At 43.7% G+C, this 20,739-nt stretch overlaps 1 protein-coding gene across 3 annotated transcripts; it reads left to right on the top strand.

Moving 5' to 3' along the window:
* Nucleotides 1-673: 673 nt before the first annotated feature.
* LOC139339114 (F-box-like/WD repeat-containing protein TBL1XR1) lies at nt 674-20,447 on the top strand. 3 transcript variants are annotated; one of them, XM_070974586.1, is made up of 16 exons: nt 674-794; nt 3,054-3,120; nt 5,681-5,784; nt 5,938-6,083; nt 6,251-6,476; nt 7,992-8,124; nt 10,722-10,863; nt 11,364-11,427; nt 11,526-11,623; nt 12,895-12,955; nt 13,300-13,421; nt 14,390-14,464; nt 14,609-14,736; nt 16,167-16,332; nt 16,451-16,552; nt 19,701-19,868. In XM_070974586.1, the coding sequence occupies exons 3-16, from the start codon at nt 5,727-5,729 to the stop codon at nt 19,725-19,727; spliced, it is 1,548 nt and encodes a 515-aa protein (XP_070830687.1). In that variant the 5' UTR covers nt 674-794; nt 3,054-3,120; nt 5,681-5,726; the 3' UTR covers nt 19,728-19,868. The 3 variants fall into 3 exon arrangements, with proteins under 3 accessions (XP_070830687.1, XP_070830685.1, XP_070830686.1); XM_070974584.1 differs by lacking the exon at nt 674-794 and adding an exon at nt 1,049-1,239 and having other exon boundaries at nt 19,701-20,447; XM_070974585.1 differs by lacking the exon at nt 674-794 and adding an exon at nt 1,105-1,243.
* The last annotated feature ends 292 nt before the right edge of the window (nt 20,448-20,739 follow it).

Below are 20,739 nucleotides of genomic sequence, written 5' to 3'. Positions count from 1 at the left end.
TCCCAGCAGAGATTATTACATTTGTGGTAACAAGAAGAAGAAAAAAAACACTGCAACAAAGGATGTCCTGAAAATGCTGCACTCTTGCTGCTGTTGTACAACTAACTGAATGGTCTCCAATTCAGCATTTCATGATATGTCATCATCTCACATTGGAAAAGGCTGAGGCAGCTCCGCCACTTAAATGGGTATGGCTACTCATCACAGTGAAACAAGGACTGTGGTAATAAAAGGTACATTATACTGAATTTTGAAGGCCAGCACCCAATTTTCCCTGCAGTCAGTACTTGATATTTCATATATCTTAAATGACCCGGGTATAGCATGAATACTTCCAGGCTATCGTCTTCACTGGGAACATTGGGGAAATTATTATGATTATGGATTATGCATACAGCAAAAAAAAAAAAAAAAAAAAAAAAAATCTGCGTAAAACACAGATTGCAATGATGATGTAAGCTTGTTGTTGACTTTCCCCAGTCTGAATGACTGAGCACAGCAGAGGGGGTGGGGTGTCATTAATCCAGGGCTAGTGGTGACCAGACAAGCGAAAAAGAGGTGTAGTGGGGGATGGGCGAGGACACTGTTGTTATGACTGGTGCTTGGCTGCGGGACAAACTTCCAGAGGCCTCGGCATTTTTTTTGTACTCCACCTCATTGGTCGGTTTCAACGAGGAAACGTGGCTCCATTTTGCTGTGAACCTGTCAAACGGACCAAATATTTAATCAACGCTTGAGGACGGCTTTCATCTTGAGCAAACCGCTGGGTGTTGTTTGCTGCTTTTGGAAAATAGGTTAGTTGCCGACACGGCATGATATCCCACTTCCACTCGGTAGAAATGTGAAATAATGCTACTGATAGATATTGTTCTGTTAGCTTGTGTTTGTTCACCACTTCCCACCACACTTCAATGTATTCAATCGAGGAAACAGTATATATGTTGAACACTGCCGCCGTCACGAGTTAATCTTCATATTGAGCTTTAACTACAGAGTGGCGGTTTGAAACAACAGTAGTTACAGGCATCTCATTTTTGCATGTCGGGTCACTCCACTGTGTCGACTGTCTGAAGCCGTTGCTGGCTTCTTAGCGCCTGGCTTTAGCTTAAATATTATAACCTAATGATAGTTAATATATGTGCGAAAACGATCTACCTTGCAATCGATTAAAGCGGTAACATGGTCTGACTCGAACACAAGAGCTGTGGAAGATATCGTCAAATTAAAGGTTTTATCCAAGTAGGTACGAGACTATAGCAACACTGTCATTAGCGTAGCATGCTAGTTTTAGCCACCTAGCTAGCTTGTTAGCAGGTTTACAGTGATAGGAAGCTGCCGATCTCACGGTACTCGTCAGAAATGCTATTTTAGAGAAGTTAACTTGACGTTGTTATAGTCGGTGGCGATATAAAATAAGTAAAAGGAAGCACTGACTCATGTAGTATTAATTGCTTTTTTTTAACAGTTAACTGCTAGTATCCTGCAAATGAACGAAATACTATACCGTCTTGCCTGACTGGAATGAGTGGCGAGGGGTACGGCCGCCGCCAAGGCAAAACTAATGTTAACTCGCATGTGTTAGCCAATGAGCTAACATTACTTAGCTCGTGGCTTTGCAGACTTATCACCGCGCAAAAGGGGTTGTAAATATTAAAATGCTAATTACAGTAGTTACGATAAAATAAATAAGTAACAAGACGACGATGGTACTCATAATGCATGTGTAATTGATAGTTAACCTAGAATGCCAGCGCCGACAAAAACCCGTTCCTATTTCCCTCGTATATCCGTGACCCATGACATGTGGACAATGGTCAACGTACGGCTTCATTATGCCACTAATGACTTAAATGATTGCTTCACTTCATATGAATGGTAATACAGTGCATTAACAAGAGGGGTATTTGATTGAGGCCTGCCTAACAAGAATAATGGTTATTTTGAGCCATTCATCGGCGCAAATTGTAGCTGCCTACTCTGCCTCATACAGCGTGTCGGCAAACGTACCGTACACACTGTAGATCGTTAGCCCATTCAGTCGCCGCCGCGTGTGGGGGATGGGCAGTGTATTTCCGCAAGTAGCTTGCCATGCTATCTCGCTAATTTACGTAGCAGATTATCATGGTGACATAACTCGCATGTGTTTAACTTGCACGAAATCAGTGCAAGCTGAGGAGGGCCCAGAAATCACTCAGACTAACTGTTACTTTTCTTCTGAAATGGCGACAAAACAAAACATGACTGACGCATTTAAATGTAGCTGCGTACAAAACGGACTAAAACACCACAGTGTTTGGCCGCAGTTGTTGGTCTAGTACCAGAAGTGCGATGTTGGGTGACGTTGTAGGAAGGAAGCATCTGTAAAGTGTGTTTTTACCAAATTGAACAATAACATTTCGTTTCCTGTATGCGTAAGTATACTTCCCATGTAATTACTGTCCCCTCAGGGTAGTTGGGCACAGCAAGAGTATCCACTGTTTTGGCTTTTTGCGTTGTTGACCCAGTTTCTCTCATTGTTTGTTGACACACCCCTCTGTTCATCACACTTTCCTGTGGCTGCCTTTTCACCCACTCCCTGACATGCTAATAATAAAATGTCCATTGTAATTAAGATCATTTGTCACAGCACCCAGAGAGAATCACTGTCGTCTGTGAATATTTGGCAGATCCTGTGTGGTTCTTGTGCTGCTTCACCAAGATTCAAACACATAGTAACATGTGCAAGACGTGTTATTTAGGCATTCCTTGAAAGGTCAGGGCACGTTACTCAAGTGCAGTTCATGCTGTCAGGCGGTTTGACGTAAAAGCATGCCAAGGAGTCTATTGAATGGTTTTTATTCCTTTTATTTGCCAAATTAGTGATATTATTAATAATAATGCAATTAAAGATGGAGTTTTATATGATATTGAGCATTTTCTTAAAATTTTGAGTGCAAGTGATTTCACACTGGAGAAACAGTGCAATCTCCATCATTAATACGATGTTCTGATGTTATCTCAGTGTAATGTAAGAGTTGGAAGAGGTGCATTCAGTTTCTCTCATTTCTTCTTAGGGGCTGAGAGTTCTTGTTGAGGACAACGCAGCTATGATGTGCATCTGAGGACATCTCGATCTCATGGGTAGTGTATATCACTGATTAATGTCAGACTTTGTTTTGTTTGTTTCTCCATTTCTAAATTTTGTTTCACCGCTTTCTATGGCTGCATACTTACATTGCTGCATTGAAGATCACATTGCAATGGCAAAGTGTCAGAAGTCATAATAGAGGAGAGGGTGGTTGTGATTTAACTTTGTATCCAGCCAGTGGGACGACCGTGCACAGGAATGACTCAGTCAAGACCAAAAGGGGGGTTAGAACATGCATACACAATTTTCATCTTAAAAACCTGAAATAACCCAGTTGTTTACATAACTGTGCAGTAATCAAGAGCTTTAATAGGTTACCACTGGAGCTGTTTGCTTTCTTGTAAATGCAGTAAATGTCCTGCATGCCTTGTTGTTTGAACAATACGCTGAGGTTACGTGTAGGAGAAGTGGTTGTTGTGGCTTCGGTTAAGAGAGAGAGAGCTCTTGGTAAGAATATATTATACTAGAACCGGAATTAAGACAGACCAGCGCCTATTTATAAAGACAGCACAACACTGGTGGTATTTGATTGCTGTTTTGAGATCATATGGTTAGTCTGAGTTATTTTTGTTAGCATGGTGGTTCTGTGGAAATTGTTTAACTTGCGGCGCTCTGTTTAAAATATAGATGTGCAACTATGGATTTCTTGTTTTGTAAGAACACATGTATGAATCTCAAGGCTGCTTTCAAGAACACCTGTGTTTTATGTGGTTCTATGGCCACAGTGAAGTGTCTTGCACAGACTTTTTTGTTTGTACAGTTAACTCATTTCTATGATTCAAAGGTGGCTCTTAGATTGTACCAAGCCACCCTGCTCAGTCAGTTATCAGTACAAGATGTGTAGTGTGAGACCTACTTGGCAACAGCTCAGGCGTAGTCTGGACTGCTGGTAATGTGAGACTAATGTCAATGAGTTAAATATCTGTCAAGCTCTCCATTCAAGCTGCTTGAGCCAATCTTAGTTTGGCGGTTAGTTACTTTTATGGCCCTGGCTCTTTAGGACTTTTGATTCTGAACTATTAAGTTGATAAGCTTTAAGATTTTATACCACAGAATTGAAATTAAACTGAGCAGTTCTGATAAGAATTTCCTTATTGTTTAGGCCCAAAGTCTACTTTGCTAGCTGCTAATTAGGTTGTCCAGTGCTTTCTAATCACAGATACTGTGATGTAACATGAGTAAGTCAGGTGAGGGTGTGTGATTGGCATGTAAAACTCACTGGGTCTAATTAGCAGCTGTTTGTGTTTTTGAAAAGCAAAATGATGTAGGTAGTGATCAGTGCTCTTGATTGATCTACTGATCAGCGCTGATGTTCGTAACACAGTCAGAAGTCAGAGATCATGTCAGCCAAATGAATTGGTGGATCTATTCTTGTAAGTGAGCTTTGACCCCATTTACGGCTCCTGCGTCACTTGCATGGTGATGACATTTGCCAGAACCCTTTCAAAACGGGCTGGTGTCAGATATGCAAGAGTACTACATCAACAGGCTTGCAGGACACCACAACCCCGCTGAACCTTAAACAAAAGCTAACAGAAAACACACAACACACTGTAAGAGCAGGAGTACAGTGCTGGTCAATGGCAAAAGCACATATTTTGTCAGAATCATGCTGTGTTTTATGTAGAAAGCTTAGCATTTATTGTTGGTGTCATCCTTAAACAGAAGTCTTCAGTGAGATATTCAGATTTTATCAGACCGATGCTTGCTGGTGGTAGTCCTTCCGTGTGAGAAACACCAGCAGTCAGGACTTTCTGACCACCTTGTCAGGGATAGCTGAAGGGCTTCTACTGGATTCCAGGCCTCTTGATTCAGTTGGTCTTGGATCTCAGCCTCTGGGATGCGGCAGGAGACATGTTGACTTTTTCAGCTTGCTGGCGTGATGGAAACAGTAGAGGTTCTGTCCCCCGTCCAGACCCCTTGTTTATTTCCACAGTCCCATTTAAACAGTGTGGGTTCTGCATGAATAAATATGGAGCCCGGACGCAAGCACTGTAGGATCTGTTATTGCTGAGGTTTAAAGCCCATGTATTCCAGACGTTGTAGGCCAAAATACCCAGCCCTCCTCATGAAGACTGCTGGTAATTATTTCCAGTTGTAGGTTAATGAATGGAAACTGGTGCCCTGCCTAGAGCCAGGAAGCTTCTGCAGCCTACAAAAGTAGAGAGGAACGAAACATCATTATTTATGAAATGGCTGATCACAGCTCACTTTTGCCTACTTTTCTGTTTTGAACTTGAGACATCTAGGTCAGGCAAGGTGATGTGTTTTTTAACCTCTTCCTCTTTCTCAGTTTTCATCGTGCGTGCCAGTTTGGTAGTGAGCTACGTAGCTTGCTCATAGTGTAACCCCATCCTCGGTTTGTGTGTGAGACAGCTCTTTTACACCTGGCCCGGTGCCACTGCATGTCATCTTACTTTTCACTGTCTTTCATGTTATGCACTTGAGTGATGATGATACTTCTGAAACCTCCCTTCAGCACAGTCCTGTGGTGTGTAATACCATCAACTCGTAATTGAGCAAAACTCCCTGCTCTGTGGTTTGCTTTTGCAGGCTCCTATCCTGTGCTGACCCAATGGTTTAATCACCAGGAGTAAAAATGAGCATAAGCAGTGATGAGGTCAATTTTCTGGTTTACAGATACCTGCAAGAGTCAGGTAAGTGTTACAAAGGGTTTTCACCTATTTATTTATTTTTGTTGAGTAAATACCTCTCTGAAAAAAAAAAGATTTCAGATGTAATATTAAACACTGCTGCTCTATTGAACTTTGACTCCATCCTCCTTTCCAAATTATCCATGCCTCCTACAGGCTTCTCCCACTCAGCGTTCACCTTTGGCATAGAGAGCCACATCAGCCAGTCCAACATCAATGGAGCCCTGGTGCCCCCTGCTGCCCTCATCTCCATCATCCAGAAGGGCCTGCAGTATGTGGAGGCTGAAGTCAGCATCAATGAGGTCAGACTCCACATTTAAACCATCAAGCCTTAATTAGTGTAACCTTACTGGCAAGAAGCAGTGCACTGTCAGCTTTATGTTTCGACTGAAGTGTGTGTGTTGGCTTATCCACTGTAGTGAATTTGATGAATAATAAGGATGTATAAATTTGCATGCTGCCTCTGCAGGACGGGACCTTATTTGACGGGCGGCCCATCGAGTCGCTGTCTCTGATTGATGCTGTGATGCCAGATGTAGTCCAGACCAGGCAGCAGGCCTACAGGGACAAGCTGGCTCAGCAGCAGCAGCAGCAGCAGGCGGCAGGCAGTGGCAGCGGCACCGGGCCCCAGGGAAGCACCAAGAACGGAGAGGGCGCCGCCAACGGGGAGGAAAACGGATCACATGCCTTAGCCAGTAAGATAGCTTATGGTCGTAAACAATCTCTGAATCAGCTCGGCTGACCGAATTATAGATTCTTTTTTATTTTCTGAGAGGACCAGTGTGTACGATTTAGGGGGCTCAATTTGCAGAATTTGGCAGTAGCCCGTAACAGACAAGCCAAATGCAGGCTCTACAGAGGGCTGCTCACATTTTTTATGAGTTTTGCACCAAACCCAGGTTCTCCTAAACGCTTGGAAAAGGAGGGCAAGGTGAGAGGTATACAGCTGGTAGCAATCTGCAACCTCGTCAGTAGATGCCACTAAACCCTACACAGCAGACCTTTAATGCAGGGTGTTAGTCCAGGGTTATGTGCCTTGATATAATCAGATTCATACTTATAAGATGCTTGCACAGCTGTTTGGGATGTATTTTTGCCCCCTTTCACTTGAATGTGTGTCACAGATTTGAGTTTTGCTCAATACTGGAGACAGTTAAATAAAAGGCGTGGTGTTAAATAATTCCACAGCAGAAAGAGACAAAGTTTTATCGAAGCCAAAAAGGAAAAAAAAATGAATTATACAAAGTGTGGCTGGGTGAAATGAATGAAGCTCAGCACCCCTCTTAACTGTGTCTGTGTGTGTGAGATTTGCCTTTCTCATGACAGTCACAGTACAACTTTGGGATTTTGTTTTGGAAATGTCTGTGGCCTGCCTGGCATTGCATAAAGCTTTTCTGGTTTCCTTACACCCGCGCGTGTTTCCTCATGGCAGCACTGTCTACATGTCTTTGCTCACCTTTTCCGACCATACAATTGTTTGTTTGTTTTTTAGTGTAAAAGGATACGTGCGGTCTGTTTGTTTTCCCTCAAAACCTCGTTCCTTTCCCAACAGATTTTAATTACAATAATGCAGTGGGCCTCACAATCAAATTTCAGAGTGCTACTGAGGTAGATTCAGGCTCTCGTGGGCTAAAGATGAGTCCAATAGGAGCTTACTGAAATGCAACGGCTCAATAGCTGTTGTTTTGCACAGAGCCTACTTTTGGACAGGCTGTGCTTTGGTACAAACACTCTTGGTCATTCAACAACAGCACAGTCTGTTCTTTAATTCCACAACTGTCAGCTGTTCAGTCTGGTGTTCACTCGGTGCAGCACCGCTTACTTGCGCCCTGTCAAGAAACGGTGGCGTAGCCATTCTGCTTGAATTAACGAGATCAGACGATGACGTACATGTGCGCTGCTGTGGGACTGGTCTGGTTTGTAGAAAATTAGATGATGTCAGACATCTGCTGTTGCTGAAATGAATGCTGCTTGCTTGCCTGGTTGTTAATATACTTTCTGTTCCACCAAATAAGCCTTTGTGTGGGGAATCACTGGTAATTCATTTAAAAAGTAATACGCTATTTGCTAGAAGCTGTTTTTCATTATGTTTTATTTATTTTGTATTGCATTTGAAACCCGTTGCAGTTCCTCCTCACCTTCATGACGTTTAGACAGTACTTTATGAACAGTGTTATGTAAACTTTGAGCTTTCTCACTCCTTCCTGTAGATCACCACTCAGTGATGATGGAGGTGGACAGGGACGTGGAGATCCCCCAGAGTAAAGCCATGGTCCTGAGGGGCCACGAATCCGAAGTTTTTATCTGTGCCTGGAACCCAGTGAATGACCTCCTCGCCTCTGGGTCAGTATCATCGTGCTCTTCCCTGTGGTTTTCACTGGTCTGCTCTGGTCGTGCAGTTTCTCTGAGGGCATTCACTACTGTTGCATTTTAGTAGTCGTCAACTACTCCGCTACTAATGATTATTTTCTCTGTGGATTCATCTGTCAGCTGTTTTCTAAATTAATCCATTCGTTGTTTGGTCTGTAAAATTGTGAAAAATCTCTCCCAAAGCTCAAGGTGATGTCCTCAAATGTCTTCTTTTGTCCACAACTTAAAGATATTCAGTTTACTGTCACAGAGGAGTGAAAAAAACAGAGATTATACACATTTAAAAAGTTGGAATCAGAGAATTGTAACTTTTTTCCCCTTGAAAGTTATTCAGACCTATGAATTTAAGTCCTGTTCACAAATTAGCCGCAATCTAACTCGACAAATCACAGATCAAGCTTGTCTGAGCTGGAGATACTGTTTGACTGCAGTAACAATACGACTGCTTTCTTGCAGGGATAGTGGGATTCTCTCCTTCTCTAAATACCTTAAATTCTGTTCATTTAACACAGCATAACATAGAAAATTACTGTTGACACAAATCCGTGTCTGCTAATACAAATTACAAATCCACAGAGAGAGAGATGGGGCGGGGCAGATGTATATATGATTATATAGTATGGGTATGCAATACAGCACTAGTAGTAGCTGTTGAAAGCATACGGATGCAGAGGGAGAGAAGAACAGAGGAGCCTGGTGTATCATTGGTCAATTCCTGACAGTCTAATCCTATAGCAGCATAAGTTAGGGCTGGTCCAAGGCAAGCCTGAGCCAGCCCTAACTGTAAGCTTGTCAAAAAAGGAAAGTTTTGAACCTACTCTTATATGTAGGGACAGTGTCTGCCTCCTGGACAAAGACACAACCACGAAACAAATCTTTGTTGACTGAAGTTATTGTTTCTTCAGCGTTGTTATCTCTGTCCTGATGAATGTGGAAAATGTCTTACAGAGTAGTGTTTATTAAAGAGGAAAGCATATTTCATTTTGATACTCAAAATGGCCATGTGACAGCTTTTCCAGTAAAAAGAATGACTAATGGCTTATTGTGCAACAGGTCAACCAGCAGTTATTAGTCAATCAAGACTGTGCTGACAGATCAGTTGACAAAGAGGGTACAGCTTCAGAATTATGTCTGTAGCAGCCATTTGTTCTTATACACCAGTTTGAAGTGCCACATGTCAAACCAGAAGTTTGTTGCAGTTTGACCATCGTTTGACTATTGACTCAGACAGATAGCCTCAAGAGTAGGTTTGGGTTCACTACGCACCTGCACAAACCAGACCGCAACTATCTCCTCCCATGATGTCATACAGTTACATCTCCACCTTTCTATCCAGTATGTTTGTCAACATGGCTGAGGGAGATCCCTTTATATCGGAGCAGTCAGACATCAGGAAAAGAAGCAAAAGACATGTGATTGGACAAGATGCTCCAGCCGGTCTTCTCTTTACAGCTTTCACTTCCCATCAGATCAAATAACAGTAGATGCTCTGGACTCTAGCTTGGGGTCAAGTGTGCATTTGTGTGATGAGTTCATTGCCCCCTCAATCCTGTTTAACTGTAAAATGGTCCTTACCTAAAACCATAATTAACAGATACGTGTTCATTCATAACATTCATTTCTGGATCAGAGCTCTTTGTCAGTTGGAAGAAGTGATTCAGTGTTGTCAAACTAAACTAAAGCAAGAACCAGAATGATTCATCATCCTTCTAAACTGTCATTAGATTTTCTCCAGCCTAAATCAACAATCAAGTGCTCATTTATAAACCGAGCAGAGGTGAGCATTCAGCTGGGTACGCACACTGGATTTTCAGCAGTCCTGCTCCTAAGCATGGACACACTGGACAAAAATGGGATTACTTGTGGCACAGTCCTGTAATTTAAGGGGGGCTACATATAGGAAACTATCCACGCAAACAATTTAAAAGTAAATATCTTTTGTGCATATAATCTTCTATCCCTGAAATGTCCAGGAACATTTCCTGCATGGGTTCATGTTTGAGTGGGAGAAGATGTTGATATTCTGGTTTCCCATCTCAAGACCGGCTAACAGGGAAAATGCCAGTACGACTGTGTTGTGATTGAAAGCAGTAACCTGGCAGGGATAGGCACGTAGAGGGTTACGTCCGTCTGATTAAAAAGGCGCGTTCACATGGAGCGAGCGAACTAATCACAAGACTCAACTGATTACGATTTTCAATCCATAACTCAACTATTAAATACGCTACAAGAACACGGGGCAAAAACAGCTCATCGCCACCCTTGTTCCTGAAAATACAGACGCCTTCCACCGCGTACACATACACCCAGCCCTGCCCCATCTTCTTCTTCTATTGAGTTTCACGGCAGTTGGCATCCATCAGTTTTGTATTACCACCATCTGCTGGACTGTCGTCTATTCCAGCGGTGCCACAGCATGTGTGAAAAGGCACGAGACGTAAATGTTCCTGAACGTAGCTCCATGTGTGAATAGTGAAAAGCAGCAACGCTGCCTGGAAGGTTATCCCAGCAATTTACCGGGAACCATGTGTGAAAGAGGCTTATGTGTCTGTGTGTCTTGGCTCGGGCAGGTCTGGGGACTCAACAGCACGGATCTGGAACCTGAGTGAGAACAGCACAGGCGGATCCACCCAGCTGGTTCTGAGGCACTGCATACGGGAAGGGGGCCAGGACGTACCCAGCAACAAAGACGTCACCTCACTAGACTGGAATGTGAGTGTGTGTGTGTGTGTGCGTGCGTGCGTGCGTGTGTAGATGAACATTATGATTGTGTGTCTGTTTCACTGAGCACAGTTTTTAGTAATCTAATATAGTGTGTGTGTGTGTGTGTGTGTGTGTGTGTGTGTGTGTGTGTGTGTGTGTGTGTGTGTGTGTGTGTGTGCATCCATGTGACCACTAGTTCTGCTGAAGGCATTCCTTCCACCCAGACATATGGGGGCGAGTCACTCCCACGGGGGAAAAGGCTTTTCATACTGCTCATCTGCAAACTGTTTTTTCCCCGAGTAGTGGAAGTCAGTGCACAAGGCTAAATCAGAACTAATATTTGATCTGTCATTAACGACTCGCTTCTTAATTTGAGCCTCGTTGTTAAACAAACCAGAATGTAACTCTGAAATTAGACACAATTCTGCCTGAATATGCGAGTAAAGCTGAGAAAGATTAAAAGCAATTGATTTCAAACTAATGAGGATTGTATCTCTCCCTCTTTTCAGAGTGAGGGAACGTTGCTAGCAACTGGTTCATATGATGGTTTTGCCAGAATATGGACAAAAGATGGTAAGAGTCTTAATTTCTGCTACATCATGGCCTTGAAAGGATGCATGGATGGTGAACTCTGCTCTCTTACTGACGTGTTGGGTTTTTTATATTTACAGGTAACCTGGCCAGTACTCTGGGTCAGCATAAAGGTCCTATATTTGCACTCAAGTGGAATAAGAAAGGAAACTTCATCCTCAGTGCCGGTGTAGACAAGGTAAGACTTTTAAAGCTTGTTCGTCCGTTACTCCCATTATTTCCTTCTTCCAAAACAGTGATAAAGAACACTCAGAGCAAATGTCGGGAGTTGAGATTTCATTTAAACAAAATTATGACTGTGTGTTAACTCCCTGCCAAATGAATCAAAGCACACAAGGCCAGAGTGCCTCCTAAGTTACCGTATGAGTAGTTGCTGACAAGCGATCTAGTATGTAAAAGGCCATTTTTTAAGCGGTGTCTGGCGCCATGGTCACTCCACATAAAACACACTGGGGCTGCATTACATCACCAGCAAAACCTCACAAAGAACAGTGAGGGCAGAACAGCATCAGCGATCTGTTTTACTGAATATTCTCTAGTGTAGTTCAGATAAAAACACAGGATCCATCAGCATTTTAGCATGACGGTTCATCTTCACTTCCTGTGTGTGTGTGTGTGTGTGTGTGTGTGTGTGTGTGTGTGTGTGTGTGTGTGTGTGTGTGTGTGTGTGTGTGTGTGTGTGTGTGTGTGTGTGTGTGTGTGTGTGTGTGTGAGAGAGGGGCTAACCCCACCCTGGGTGAAACACGAGAGCAGAGGATATTAATGGTCGTGTGAAATTTTCGCAGCACTCATTTGGCTGCAGAATGAATATAGGAGAAACAGTGGTAGTAGCACTCTGATCACATCAAGAGTTTCCCAGGCAATGACACAGAGGCCACAAACGCACATCATAGATCATTTTCCAAATGAATGGACATTTGGTTTTATTTTTGGCATTAAAATAAAGGTCATTTTGGGAAAGGCACAGGATATGGATGGCATGCATGTCGACCACAGACAGGTCTGTGCAGATACTGTGAGCTGTCCTCAGTGAATACTTGCATGTCAGGGTCTGTTTACACTATCACCAAATGTCAGGACTGACAGGTGAGAGTCAAGTCGACAGCATCCTGTCACAAAATGACAGGAATGTATGGACATTGTTCAACATTGCCATCTAGTGGACTGAAGTAGGATGACACACAGCGTCACCTTCAGCATACATATTGATACCCAAGTGCTGATGTGCTGCAGGTGTAAAAAGGCCTGATGTGCATGTTATCTATTAACTTCTCTGTATACCTCCTCCTCAACTTGTGCACATTACATTAACTGATTGTGACTTGCAGCATTTTTATAATAGGATTATAATAGCATACATTATCATATTGTATGCGCTAATTGTATAGATGCACTTACATGAGCGATACTGCTTTAGTACAAGTAATGAAAATGTCCTCTTTCTCACAGACCACAATTATTTGGGACGCCCACACGGGAGAAGCGAAGCAGCAATTTCCTTTCCACTCGGGTGAGTGACAGGAGTCTGTTGGATCGCTCCATGTGACTTTTCATGGAAGAGTCTTTCTGTTCCGTCTCTGTGGAGACCACAGTGATGATGAATTCAATTTTTTCTGTCATGGAGTCCTTTCACACATTGCCACTAATATCAATGACTGCACCTACCTTACCTTATCTTAACACATTTTGCTGAACAGTTCTGCGTTTTTGGAGTGTGACATTGACAAACGAGACTATCTGCACATGGAGTATTGTTACAGTGGAATATCAGATCCAATGTGGCAATAAGAAATCTACGTTCAGACCATCTTTTCGCTGCTGCAGCAGCCCTAAGCTCTCTGCCTCTTCCTCTAGCACCGGCTCTGGACGTGGACTGGCAGAGCAACAACACGTTTGCCTCCTGCAGCACAGACATGTGCATCCATGTGTGTAAGCTGGGTCAGGACAGACCTGTCAAGACCTTCCAGGGACACACGGTAAGACAGAAGTCCCGTGTGTGAGCTTTGTGACGGGGAGGGAAATGGAAACCACCTGAAAATATATAATATATTTATATATTCTATTCGGTGCTGTTGGATAATTTAGGATAATCTGATGTCAGGCTCTGACTCGCTGTAGCTTCTGATGTTGTTAGCGCTCTTAAGGTAAATGCATTCACAACTCTAATAACTTAGTAACAAACCAGCACACACACTTCAGACTACAGGTGTCTTAAAACCTGATTGCATCGTGCACATAGATGTTCTTCTCTCTAATCTCAAACATGCTCACACTCCAAGATAAGAAAAGCATGGTGCATGACACACTACAGAATATTATTATCATGCCACAGGGAGCAGCTGCCTCATGTGATCTCACATGAAAAATGGATACTGATGTGACTCAACAACTTGCTGTAGTATTGGTTTGCAGTGAGAAAAAGCAAAAGTATAACTCTGAACGGATCTGGATGACACAGTTAGCACAGGTTGTCTATTCTTCAGCAAGAACTGGAGGTGAGAGTACAACAGTCAGTTTTGATATCTGTCAACAGTAGTATGCTAGCTAATGTTAGCCTCAAGGTCTAGAATTTTCACTTTTGCTTGGCAACACCATCAGCTGCTCCGGGACGGCGTTAGCTTGCTTGGAAAGTGCTGACATAAACATCCACATTTTAACTCCCAAATATCAAACATGTTTGAAATTATTGCGGTGGCCCAGAGGAGTTTGCGAGCTGTTTGGGAGGTTTAAGATGAAGATCGGTACTGACCAAGGTCCCAGACCACATCTCTCCTCCCATTGTCAGAAGGGGGAATCAGTGATTAACCACTCCTAAACTCCTGTAGTCTGAGCCCAGCCTAAAGTATAAACACAGAAGTTTATATTATTTCTTTCATTTGTTGTGTTGTCCATGTGCATCAGTCAAATATGCTGTGTTTTCTAACACTCATCTTACTCACCGTAGAACGAGGTGAACGCCATCAAGTGGGATCCCACCGGCAGCTTGCTGGCCTCCTGCTCAGACGACATGACACTGAAGGTCAGTCCACATAACATGCAGACGTAGCACATGTCAGCGGCTAAGATAAGCACAAAAAAGAGCCCGAGTTACACAAATATCTGATTGAATGTGTTGATGTGCTTGATAAACACCATACTAACAGCTTCTTCCTGTCTGGCATAGATCTGGAGTATGAAGCAGGACTCGTGTGTTCATGACCTCCAAGCCCACAGTAAAGAAATCTATACCATCAAATGGAGCCCCACAGGCCCCGGGACCAACAACCCTAGCGCCAATCTCATGCTGGCCAGGTGAGACCACAGTGTAGCGGCTGAACACTACCCTCACTCTCCTGCATCATTTTGACCTCATATGCTACAGTGTATGTTTGTATTCACAGAGGGAAGATGACACAAATGCTGTGTGTCGTTCTGTGTTCTTAAATTGGAAAAATAAAGAAATCTGCAGTTTCTTTCTTTCTAATGATACATTTTCCCATCATTTTGAGGAAATATCAGGATACTTAGATAATCTTAATGACTCTGTACTGCTGAATCTTTAATAACCTGTACAAGTTCTCTGTCCACGTCTCTTGGTAGCAGTCCCATTCCTTGATAGAGCTTCATCAATAAAATATTTGACAGTGACCTCAGGGCTGCTGCTCATGTAATATTTAGGCTTTACTTGCTCTAACAAGTTTGACTTGGACTCTGCAACTGTGCCACCAGTATTGGCTCTGCAGGTGTTCGTATCACTCAGTTATGTCTTTAGCTGTTGGCTGGCTGACTGTTGTGAGTCTAGAATGGAAAAGTAACGCACACCAGCGGTTGTTGTGAGGTGCTGAGCACTGAAAGTAAACCCGAGAGTAGAAAAGAAGCATTGCACACTCTGGCTCCATGTGCTTGTCTCTTATTCAGATGATGTTTCAGCCCTCAGGCCCTTAAAGATCTGCAATAATAAAGTCCGAGGTTACACGGTTATCACATGTGAGCTTAGGCGAGCTGTGCCTCTGTTCGATCAGTACTGTTACTGGTAAATAGGAATAAATAAACCACCTGATCATGTTCTCTGATATCATCAGTAGATGAATTAGAATTAGAGTAGCTGAGGAAACTCAGGTGTTACTGTCATACGCTTGGTGGATTTTTGATGTTGATATTTCTACTTTTGATATGAGTGTGACTTGATAGTAGCATTTGTATTAATAAGACTATGCTGTTGCTGTTGATGTTGTTGTTCACATCGCAAGTAGCTTTAACAGTCAGGACTGAGATTACCACCACAGTGTATATATTATCAGCAAACCAACCCTGAGGGCTGAAACACCATCTGAAGAAGAGACGTGCACATGGAGCCAGGGTGTGCAACGCCGCCAGCTCCAACGCCTCTCAGACACACAGTCTGTAGCATCTGAAGGATGCCGCAGTGGCTCCACTGACCCTGAGGAAATGACACGGGGTCAAGCAGCTCAGGGTGGGCTTTCCACCTGAACAAACCTAAATCCTAAGGTGCCTGAGCAGAGTCGACAAACTGACCATGGCATCAGTGGCATATTGCTGAAAGACTGTATCATGTTGACCTTCCAAGATACTGTTGGGGATTGGGAGACAGATGACGCATACAGTTGAAAAGAAGATATGTTTTATTTTTTTTATTTTTTTTTTGCAGCCAAGTATTTGTGCATCAACCAGTGACTGACTTGGACATGTAGCTCACTGCTTCTCTTGTTCCCTCTTTCCAGCGCATCATTTGACTCCACGGTGCGCCTGTGGGACGTGGAGCGTGGGGTGTGTATCCACACACTGACCCGCCACCAGGAGCCCGTCTACAGCGTGGCCTTCAGCCCTGATGGCAGGCACCTCGCCAGCGGCTCCTTCGACAAGTGTGTCCACATCTGGAACACTCAGGTGTGGGATAATACTTTGAGATTATAACCACACACACCAATAAACATCAGCCATTGAACAGGATAAACGTGTTACCTAACGTTGCTACCGCGTGTGTATTTGTATGTGGTTTTTTTAGACGGGGGCTTTAGTCCACAGCTATCGGGGGACAGGAGGGATCTTCGAGGTGTGCTGGAACGCCACAGGGGACAAAGTAGGAGCCAGCGCGTCAGATGGATCGGTGAGTTATGCTGCCTTAGCTCTCAATCACACACATCGTAAACTGAAAGTAGCAGCCACTCACACACACTTTGGCCCCTTACGTACAACTTCCACAGCAGACTGCTGACCCAGGAAGTCAGCTGTGTGTATTTAAGGTTTGAGCCAGGTAAGCTGACACCAGAAAATGCCTCCGGTGGACTCAGGGACAACACTGAGGTCACACCCGGCTCCGCTGGGTATAAAACTTCAGTGCTTGACTTGAGGGCGTGAGCCTTCCTTGTTTCAGGCCATGTGCATGTGGCTCAGAGGCGCATCATGTGCACGAGATTGTTGACCGACTGAGCAGCATTTGAACAGGGCTGTGGTGAGTGCAGGAGCTTAACCTGAGCTGACGGCCTCAAAAATGCCATGAAATTGTAATGGAATAGTTGGTGTTGCAGTACCGTTAGTGAACACTAGATGGAGCTATTAGTGTCAGAGAAATGAGCCACTGCCCAGTGCTGTCATTAATAACCAACAGCCTGAAATAAAAACCATCCATATATGCTTTGGAAAATACTCAAACCTTTCCACTTTTTCACTTTTTTGTATTAGGATCTTGTGCTAAACATAAGTAACAATAATAAAGCCAGTATAATCAGATATATTGACTTCATTTTTGATTATATTTCTACACGTCAGCACTCTGCAGTGAGTAAGCATATTGAGCTCTGAGAAAGGTTTCTAGCAAGCCAAATTCCCAAGAGCGCTTGACAAAGCCTTTGAGGTGGAACAAGTTTACAGCATTGACCTGAGGAGTGTTTGACTGTCCAGCCGAACACAGCAACCAGGCAGGAGCGGCTGAGATCAGGGAGGTTACTGCAACACTCCATCAGTCAGGCATTTATGGTCGAGTGGCGAGACAGAAAGTCCTGCAGAGTTAAAGGGACATTACAGCCGTGTGGTTGTGTGCCAAGTAAGGTTGAAAAGAGAATCTGATGGACATAATTAAAGAATCTGATTGATGTCCCCTTTTTGGTGTTAATGCTGAGGTCTGCCGGGGTTAATCACCTGGTGAATCAGTTCCCTTTGAGAAGGCTTCATGCTATGAATATGCCTCTTAACAGGGACTGGCAGACTGGCCTTCAACTTCTGGGCTGGTATCTCCAAAAGTTTATGCCTCTGCTGGATGCCATGATTTGCGCTGGTGCTGCGGTGGAAAAGAATCCCGTGATTCTCCCAATCCCCCCCTGGAGTTGTGACACGGGCGGCAGCTTTAGAGCTCTCTGTGCAGCGAGGTTGATGATGTGTGCAAAATGCTGACCGTGTTTGAAGTTGACCAGCTGTGTAGCTGCTACCATGTCAGCGCCGGTATGCGTAACCATGTCGGTGGTTGCGAGCCCCCTTTCTAGTCTGAAACATCTCATTCATGTTTGCTGCTGTGTGACCCTCATGCATTACTCTAGTTTGTAAAGCATGACTTTGTGTAACCACTGAGGTGTGGGCTGCTTGGAGTGTGGGTTTGGTGGTATGTGTACACATGAGATTGATTGTACAAGGCATGCTGTGAATGACCTCAATGGGGGATGAGGTTCAGGCCAGGTTTCTACTCATGTTACTGTCCTCACTAATCTTCTCCACTCTGTGGGTTCTGGTCCATCTGCCCTACTGTAGATGGAATCGCACCAGCAACGTGTTGATGTTCTGACCCAGCCTCAGTTTGATCTCAGCTACACACCTGTACACTTTCCTGACTGCATCTTTCATGGTTGTAACAAAATCTGTCCACAGACAGACAGACAGACAGAGAAGACAGACCAACATACTGTAAATTCAGGTTCTTGCACAACTGATCATCTGTCGCTTGTCAATAATGACACATTCTAGATTCACGACTAACCATGTTTAATGTTGTACAGTCCTTGTATCAAACGAGGGAATATTTCAGCAAAACACATAAATACGTCAATACTAACATGTTGTTGGCCCCCCGCCTCTCCACCAAGAGAAACATTTCCAGAGGCTGAAGCATAGAAGCAACATTGCCTGTTTTAATGTGTTTGTAGTGCATCTTAGAGATGGCTCTGCTGTAAGGAGCGCAGTGCAAATCTAGAAAATGCATTCGTTCATTCATTAAGCCCATAGACATCTATGTGGAACATGCAGCACTTTCAGGGGAATCGTGTGCAATCATCAAGTTGCTGTTTTCCGGTGTTTTCCAAAGCCACACGTCTCATGAGGGTTTCCCCCCCCCGTCTGTGCCATCAGTGCAATTCTTAGCGTGTTTTGTCATCTTTTCTTTTGTTAGTATTTGTCAAACACTGGAGACGACTCTGTGTGTTTGCATACACACATAGGCTGCTTTTCTACGATTAGGCTCGCATTGAATTCGAACATCTGAAGCGGAGCCTAGTGGGCGTAAAATGTACACAAACGAGCCAATCTCAACTTCCAAAATTAATACAGTCGAGTAGCCTGCCGGACTTAAAGTTTTCGAGCTAACATGGTTCTCTGAATTATTTGTAACATTTGTTGAAATTGTCTTTACATCCTGACAGTAATCGATAAATGAAATGCTGGTATGAGTTCCATGGAAACATGGTCTCTAGTTAAGTCTAATGTCTTAGAGTGGACATGAGTGATTGAAACAGGGATACACTGATTACCGACTTGCTTTGACCACACCCATCCCTGATCTCTCCTGATCCCTGCACTTTGCATTGTTGTGATGCTGTTATGTTAACAAAATCTCAGACTGTGTATGTAAAAGTTCTCAAAACCACGTCTGTGCTAGTTCGTGCTACGCACACACACACACAGATACAAGGTGAAAACAAGCCATGCTGCCGCAGCTAGCAACAATACAGAACAGGTGTTCCAGTGTTAAACTCGTGTTGCACACGGTTGCTTGACTTGAAGTCACAGGATCAAGTATGACCCTCCGCCATCTTCTCTGATTGGTTTGCCAGAACACATTTTCTGCAAGACGACGTTTGTTCTTGGCCCAGCAGTCTACACGCTGCTATTACACAGAGCTGTAGTAAGAATGTCAGCTGATCACAAGGTGAAAACCTGGACGAAACGCTTTCGCTGAAAGGGACTAAACTCTGAACAGGCCCAAAGTGAAACTGTGGTGGCTGAGATCAGTCACAGTATGTCTAACCGTGTCGTCCTTCCTGTTTCTCCAGGTTTGTGTATTAGACCTGAGGAAATGACACTCGTCTGGGGGAGCCATGGACCGACTACGAATGTGTACATAGCCAAAATGATTGACTGTCCCTGCCTGTCCACCACACTGCTGTAGTCCCATCCGATGCCATGGCCCGCCATTACAGCCAGATGGAGCCCCCCCCACCCCCACCTTTCCTCATATGCGCACACAAGGACCACACCATTGCCAGATACAGGTCTTATGCATGTGTCGGACATACAACAGGTCTGTATGGACACTGCTTGGACACACCTGCAGGAAGAAGCATCGCTCTGCTCTCACACAGTACACACCTGTTGGACCCGTCACATACAAACCAAAACACCAGGATTCTTCTTGCTTTCCTCTTTTTATCCTTTGTACCAGAATTTTAAAGATTTCTGTTCTCTGTTGGTGTGTGCATATTGCATATGTCAGCATTTGGTGTCCTGTGGACATTGTTTTTGGATTTTACTGATCTCTGTGGGTTTTATATTACATGTGGGGTGGGAGAGAAGAGGGGGGGTGTTGAGCATTGTTTGTTTTTTACAATGGGGTTTCAAGCTGTTCATTGGGAGATCCATTCATCTACTTCTCGGCACTCTTTAAGGTTTAAAAAAAAATGCAGCTGTATAGCATAGAAGACAAAATGATTTTGAATTTTGTCAACTCTATTTTTATCCAGTAGGTTTGTTCCAGTTTTGCCATTTTTTAACAAAAGTATAAAGCAGTTAATCAAAGGGTGAACTGTCCTTTGTTTTTTGCAACTGTTATCCTCAGAAATGGTTTTCAGGTGTTCACGATTCATCAGGTTAATATAGAGCTCTAAAGAATTCCAAACCTCTTGGCTGAAAGATAATCTCTGTAGCTGTTCAAACACCTTGTCGATCTCATGTTCTCACCACGTGCTGAGCAGAAAGACAGCGACGCCATTGTGCAGTCAGCTTCAGGTTTCCGTGGCTGAGCTCATCCAGGATCTGTGTCTCGAGCTCACGTGTAGACGGCCGTGCTTTATTGTCAGTGAGGTAAGGTGGCAC

This window comes from Chaetodon trifascialis, chromosome 11 (assembly GCF_039877785.1).
Source record: "Chaetodon trifascialis isolate fChaTrf1 chromosome 11, fChaTrf1.hap1, whole genome shotgun sequence".
NCBI lineage: Eukaryota > Metazoa > Chordata > Actinopteri > Chaetodontiformes > Chaetodontidae > Chaetodon > Chaetodon trifascialis.
Note: the sequence above shows the minus strand (reverse complement) of the source record. Positions and strands in the feature narration are given on the sequence as shown.

What these genes read in the sequence shown, in the direction of transcription:
- LOC139339114 (XM_070974584.1), top strand. Translation starts at nt 5,727, where the DNA reads ATGAGCATAAGCAGTGATGAGGTCAATTTTCTGGTTTACAGATACCTG. An exon ending in CGGATCACATGCCTTAGCCA is followed by an intron (nt 6,477 to 7,991) that starts GTAAGATAGCTT and finishes TCCTTCCTGTAG; the next exon opens with ATCACCACTCAGTGATGATG. An exon ending in TCCACATCTGGAACACTCAG is followed by an intron (nt 16,333 to 16,450) that starts GTGTGGGATAAT and finishes TGGTTTTTTTAG; the next exon opens with ACGGGGGCTTTAGTCCACAG.